Here is a 6,869-nt window from a genome sequence, read left to right on the forward strand (position 1 = left end):
ACAGTACAGTGATGCTGCCGGTGTTTCTGTTCCTTTCTGTGTGTACACACTACAGTACAGTGATGCTGCCAGTGTTTTATTGGCAGATAAAGGTCTTATCAAAAGGGTTTATTTGGATACAAACTGCTCTACAAATATATTGAACAGACTACATATACTTAATACTAACCAACAACTGTAATCAAAATGTATCCTGAATGTACAACAGTTTCTAACTATTTACTTGGTATAGTTTGTGTTAGGTTTAGTAGAAGTAATAAAACATCTACTCATATATTTTCAGACATAGACTTCCTCAGGTTCAACTCTCTTGTCCTTTTATCATTGAACAAAGGCCCACAGTAGCTCTATCCTGCTCATACCAGGGAGCTTGTCCTTTTATCATTGAACAAAGGCCCACAGTAGCTCTATCCTGCTCATACCAGGGAGCTTGTCCTTTTATCATTGAAAAAAGATGGTTATGATGGTTATGTTCAAAATATGTGCCAATGTAGTACAAAGTTTTAGTGTGTAAGACATATTATCTTGCTGCAATAAAGGACTATCTTTTCATCTACCAGTCCATGTTCATTTTAACTTTCAGTCAGCACTATGGAGGTATGGAGGGGAGGGGCAGGGAGAATAGGTGATGTTTCACAGTTGTCTTTTATCTGACTAACAGGCTATATATCTTACATTATTCTACATGAGAATAGTCCCTCTACCCTCTCTCACCTCAATAGTCAACCCCTATGAAGTTAAAATAGTGACTTCATTAAACAAGCATGTAAAGTATAATTTGCACATGTAAAATACGAGTTTCACTGTATACTGACTTTTGTAGTTGCAAAAAATATTTGCAAACATGTAACTTCTGTTGAGAATAAATGCAACAACAGTTGCAAGCGCATAACGTGAATAAATATAGAAACACGTACAAACATGTCAAGTGATATGTGAATACATTCAGGAAGATTTGCAAGCGTGCAACTGCATTCAGAATGAATGCAACGCATTTACTAATCTTTCTTCTGTGAAACAAAACAATGAGCTGTCGCCCACTCGTAGCTATGATGTGGGCGTGCCCCAAGGGTCAATACTGGGGCCCCTCCTGTTCAGCCTGTACATTAATGATCTGCCTTCTGTCTGTACTGGGTCTGAAGTTCAAATGTATGCAGATGATACAGTGATATATGTGCATGCAAAGAGCAAACAACAAGCTGCACAAGAACTCACTACTGTAATGGTCCAGGTTACAAAGTGGCTCAGTGACTCGTGCTTGCATCTCAATGTGAAAAAAACTGTTTGCATGTTCTTCACAAAGAGGGCAACAGATGCTACTGAGCCAGATGTTTATGTGTCAGGGGAGAAGCTCCAGGTGGTATCCGATTTTAAGTACCTTGGCATCATACTTGATTCTAAACTCTCTTTTAAAAAGCATGTGAAAAAGGTAATTCAAATAACCAAATTCAACCTAGCTAATTTCCGATTTATACGAAATTGTTTGACTACAGAGGTAGCAAAACTGTACTTCAAATCTATGATACTCCCCCACTTAACATACTGCTTGACTAGTTGGGCCCAAGCTTGCTGTACAACATTAAAACCTATTCAGTCTGTCTACAAACAGGCTCTCAAAGTGCTTGATAGGAAGCCCAATAGCCATCATCATTGTCACATTCTTAGAAAGCATGAGCTCTTGAGTTGGGAAAATCTTGTGCAATACACCGACGCATGTCTTGTATTCAAGATCCTTAATGGCCTGGCTCCCCCTCCACTCAATATTTTTGTTAAACAGAAAACCCAGACATATGGCAGCAGATCCACAAGGTCTGCCATGAGAGGTGACTGTATAGTTCCCCTAAGGAAAAGCACTTTTAGTAAATCTGCATTCTCTGTGAGAGCTTCCCATGTCTGGAATACACTGCCATCAGACACACATAACTGCACCACATATCACACTTTCACAAAATGCTTGAAGACATGGCTAAAGGTCAATCAGATTTGTGAACATGGTCCCTAGCTGTGTGTTGCCGCTTTCCATGTTGTCTGTTGTCTGTAGCTTGTGAGGTGTGGAAACACTTTGTTGCTTTTATGAATTTTGTCTTGCTGCTTTTTGTTTTATGTTGCTCTGTCTGTATGCTACGTCTTGCTTGTCCTTTGTTGCTCTGTCTGTATGCTATGTCTTGCTTGTCCTATGTTGCTATGTCTTGCTTGTTCTATGCTGCTATTATCTATATTGTAATTGTTTTTAATAACCTGCCCAGGGACTGCGGTTGAAAATTAGCCGGCTGGCTAAAACCGGCACTTTTACTGAAACTTTGATTAATGTGCACTGTCCCTGTAAAAATAAAAAATAAACTCAAACTCAACTCAATATTTTCTGATGTCGAATCTGTGCGCTCAGAGTTTTTGGCACTAATTTTGTGACTAACCCAAAAGTTTTGCAGCTGTAAAAAAAATAAATTAAAACGAGTGTTTCCACATAGCATATTGGCCAGTGGTGGAAAAAGTACCCAATTGTCGTACCTGAGTAAAAGTAAAGATACCTTCATAGAAAATGACTCAGGTAAAAGTAAAGATACCTTAATAGAAAATGACTCAGGTAAAAGTAAAGATACCTTCATAGAAAATGACTCAGGTAAAAGTGAGTCACCCAGTCAAATATACTTGAGGATCAAAAGTAAATGCAATTGCTAAAATATACTTAAGTATCAAACGTAAAAGTATAAATCCTTTCAAATATTAAGCAAACCAGAGAATTTTTTTTTGTTTTACTGATAGCCAGGGGCATGCTGACATCATTTACAAATGAAGCATTCGTGTTTTGTGAGTCCGCTAGATAAGAGGCAGTAGGGAGGACCAGAGATGTTCTCTTGATTAGTGCATGAATTGGACCATTTTCCTGTCCTGCTAAGCATTAAAAAAATGTAAGGAGTACTTTTGGGTGTCAGGGAAAATGTATGCAGTAAAAAGTACATTATTTTCTTTAAGAATGTAGTGAAGTAAAAGTAGTCAAAAAACATAAATAGTAAAGTAAAGTACAGATACCCCAAAAACCTACTTAAGTAGTACTTTAAAGTACTCACTAGTCGCAAGCATGCAACTATTCTCAAATGTAGTTGCATGCTTGCAAATCTTATTGAATTTATTCACATATCAATGTACATGTTTGAAAGTGTTGTATTTATTTAGCCATCACATTACCTGTATTCAACTGTTGTTGCATTTATGTTTGCAAATATTATTTTCAAATACAAAACTCCGTATACAGGTGCAACTCATATTTTAAATGTGCAAATCATACTTTACATGCTTGTATAATTAGGTCACTATTTTACCTGCATAAACCCACTCCTTATCTCCTTCCCTAAATCCCAGTCTTGTCCAGTCAGCAAGACTTGGAGAAAGGGGGTGAGTTATTGTGTGAGAGTAGAGAGAAGAGAGAAGGTGAGGTATGAGGATTCTCACCGTTTTACAACAGTCAGTTAGCCCTCCAGGCTTCATCTATCCATGCACCCATCAGTATATCCTTATCATACTGTAGGATCGAGTTACCCTGACAAGCAGGTTTCCCTGGTTCGCTGGTCATCGTTTCTCTGACAGGACTGTTTCTGTCCTACCTGTGTGTTTTAGGGTGGTCATTTTTCACAGAAGGTTTGAGACTGTTAATCATCTTTCACAAAGATTTGTTTAGACAGATAACTCCCTTACAACACTAGTCAAGCAGGCTGATTTTCATTTCTGAGTTAAAAAGAGTAAGACGATGACACTTCAGAGAACGTTTTCCTGTATTTTATTATTCTTATCAAAAACAACCATCAGACCAATGTTGGTATAAGCCATACCAGACCTGGGTTCAAACACTGTTTCAGGTATTTCAAATACTTTTCAAAGTAATTTCTAAACAAGTATTCAGATCACATTTATTAGAAAAAACAAGTTGTTGAATATTGGAATTGATTTGGGAATACTCATATACACTAACTCGAATACACTCCCATGCATTTATCCCAGATATATATAAAAAAAAAAAAATTTAAATAAATATTAGAAAATACTTTCAAATTAAATGTGGTCAACTATTTGGTTTTTACAAATAACCATTCAAATACTCAAATAAAATACTTGGTTTTTACAAATAACAAAACACATGTATTTGAACCCAGGTCTGAGCCATTCATCGCAAAACAATATTCTACAATGTTAAACACATATGTTGGACCCAAGCACTCAAAGATAAAAACACATACATAAACAATAAAATAACATATATAAACAATCAAATAAACACATTCAATAAAAATATATACAAATTAAAACTGTCAGTCATGACAGTCAGCAATTATAGATGATTAAACAGGTGTGTGTGCGTGTGTTTGTGTGCGTGTGCGTGCGTGCGTTTGTGTGCGTGTGTGTGTGCATGCGTGTGTGCGTGAAGCATTCTCGATGCTGACTCGGCTGTTTCCGTGGGAACCAGGCCCTGCTCATCTTGCTGTCACACGCAACTGAGTCCCGCCCTGTCAGCTTTAACTGACTACCGTGTGTGTGTGTGTATGTGTGTGTCAGCAGACGGTTCAGTTCAGTCTCAGGTAGAAGTCTCTTTCTCACTCTCCTTTCTTTAGTGTCTTTAGACCTCTAGCTAACTTCTGCCCATCCCTGTCTCCCTCTCTATCAGTCTGTTCAGACCTCTGTGCCTTCCCGTGGGTATAGGATGCTAGCTGAGCCCAAGCCAGGGTAGAAATGCCCATTGAACTGGCTGAGGATGGGGCTGCTGTAACCCAGGGAAGAGTGGGTGGGCGAGGAGGAGAGGCCAGGCGGAGGCGGCAGCTGGGAAGCCCACTCCGAAGCACCCGAGCTGGGGGAGTAACTACCAAAACCCCCAGGCTGTGTAGGCCTCTGGGTCCCATCCAGGGTAAGGGTTATGGGGAGGGCCCGGTTCAGCGAATCTCTTACGATCTCATTGGCTCCCCCTGACACCACTCCAGACATCTCAGACAGGAAGCTGCTCAAGCAAGGGGCGGGACCTGTGGTTGAAGGGGTGGGGATTCTCTCTGGCGTGGGAGACATGTCGATCCCGTGGTTGCTGGGGGGTTCGGGGCTCCGACCTGGCTCACCTGGCTCCGACCCCCCTGACCCCCCCTCTCCTCCAGACAGTGAATCAGACTTCCTCTTCCTCTTACGACGGAAGTTTCCGTTGTCAAACATCTTCTCACAGTTTGGGTCTAGTGTCCAGTAGTTACCCTTACCTGGAAGAGAGAGCGTGGGGGAAAGAGAGCGAGGGAGGGAAGGGGGGGGGGGGGGGAGTAGAGTAGAATGTGTTTGCGGTTGACACATGGATTATTGACTGCATCATCTACTATCATTACTAAACACAGTTCACCTACCGTTCCATCACAAGCCTATTACACACTCTAAAGGCACGCCTCAGTGGCTACCTAAAGTAAAGACACATGACAACTAAAGTAGACTTCTGACTTTTGACAAGGTTAGATTCAAAATGAATAATTCATCCATCAAATACTGTCATATCTTAGATTGATTTGTTATTTTGTGGGCTTAGGACTAAAATAAAACAAACACATAATGACTTCAGACTCTTACCAGGGTCGTCCTCATCTCTGGGGACCTTCTTAAAGCAGTCGTTGAGTGACAGGTTGTGCCTGATGGAGTTCTGCCAGCCAGCCTTGCTCTTGTTGTAGAAGGGGAAGTTATCGGCCACGTACTGGTAGATCTGACTCAAGGTCAGCCGCCGCTCCGGGGCGCCGTGGATCGCCATGGCGATGAGGGCGGAGTAGGAGTAGGGCGGGCGGACCAGCTTCATCAGGTCTTCCTGTGAGGGCAGAGAGAACCAGCCCAGCTCCCCCCCAGGGACACCTGCCCCGCCAGGCCCCAGGTAAGGCCTCTGCATCCCATAGTGCTGGGGAACGAAGGGTGGCCCGGGGTTTCCTGGGGGCCCAGTGGTGGCCAGGTATGGGGGAGCGTTGATGCCGGATCCGTTGAACCACAGGTAAGGATTAGGGGAGGAGGTGCTGTAGTCATAGGAGGTGGGGGTGGTGCGCTGGGGGCTGGGGAGCGATGGAGGAGGATAGTAGCAGTCACTGTACATGCTGAGTTCTGGAGGTTCCTGGCCCAGGCTGGGGAACTGGGGGCCACAGCAAGGAGGAGACTGATCCTGAGGTTCGAACGACGCCATGGTCAGTTAGTCTGTAGTCTCTCTCACCTCCTCCTGATGCTGCTGTGCGTCTGTCCTTGGGCTGTCCTTGTCGTCTCCTTGGGGACAGGTATGAATAGAGTCTTCAGTCCTTTCCTGGTGTCAGGATAACCTGAAAGTTATTTTTTAGCCTCTTTTTCAACTTGTGCTGTTCTGGTCCTTGGAAGGTGATGACTGTTTCAGTGTCTGAGTTATGCCCCTGGGGTTTCTCTCTCTCTCTCCCTCCGACTGTCTGTCTGTCTGTCTGTCTGTCTCTCTCTCTCTCTCTCTCTCTCTCTACTTGTTACCTGTTGACTATTTGCCCTTGCTCAATGTCAGCACTGTCACCTGTCCCACTCTTTTATCTGTGTCCCTGGCCACACCCATTTCTCCTGATTGGTTGTTTAGCCAAGTGAGGATTTTGACAGGAGTGTCATTTTTTTCAATCTGTCAGACAGTTCCTTAAGGCTCTCTCCCTCCACAGGAATTCCCACTCTTATTTATTTTTCATATATTTTTTAGGGGATAGATCAGCTTTAATACTGCCGATAGATTGTAGCTTCCATCAACATAATTGTCTGCATCATTTCCAATCCCCAACATATTTTTTTGCAAATATATACAGTACCAGTCGAAAGTTTGGATACACTCATTCCAGGGTTTTTCTTTATTTTTACTATTTTCTACATTGCATAAA

At 42.2% G+C, this 6,869-nt stretch overlaps 1 protein-coding gene across 1 annotated transcript; it reads right to left on the reverse strand.

Moving 5' to 3' along the window:
- Nucleotides 1-3,759: 3,759 nt before the first annotated feature.
- On the reverse strand, nt 3,760-6,491 carry foxi3b (forkhead box I3b). Its single transcript, XM_021583374.2, has 2 exons — nt 5,584-6,491; nt 3,760-5,228 (listed from the first exon to the last, which is right to left on the reverse strand). Exons 1-2 carry the CDS (start codon nt 6,173-6,175, stop codon nt 4,663-4,665), a joined length of 1,158 nt encoding a protein of 385 aa, XP_021439049.2. The 5' UTR covers nt 6,176-6,491; the 3' UTR covers nt 3,760-4,662.
- Between the last annotated feature and the right edge of the window lie 378 nt (nt 6,492-6,869).

The sequence above is a fragment of the Oncorhynchus mykiss genome, chromosome 31 (assembly GCF_013265735.2).
Source record: "Oncorhynchus mykiss isolate Arlee chromosome 31, USDA_OmykA_1.1, whole genome shotgun sequence".
Classification (NCBI taxonomy): Eukaryota; Metazoa; Chordata; class Actinopteri; order Salmoniformes; family Salmonidae; genus Oncorhynchus; species Oncorhynchus mykiss.

Bases quoted from the DNA above. Each gene is read 5' to 3' on its own strand.
- foxi3b (XM_021583374.2), bottom strand. From the start codon at position 6,175: ATGGCGTCGTTCGAACCTCAGGATCAGTCTCCTCCTTGCTGTGGCCCC. The intron at 5,229-5,583 runs GTAAGAGTCTGA...TCTCTCTTCCAG, and splicing joins CAGAGATGAGGACGACCCTG to GTAAGGGTAACTACTGGACA.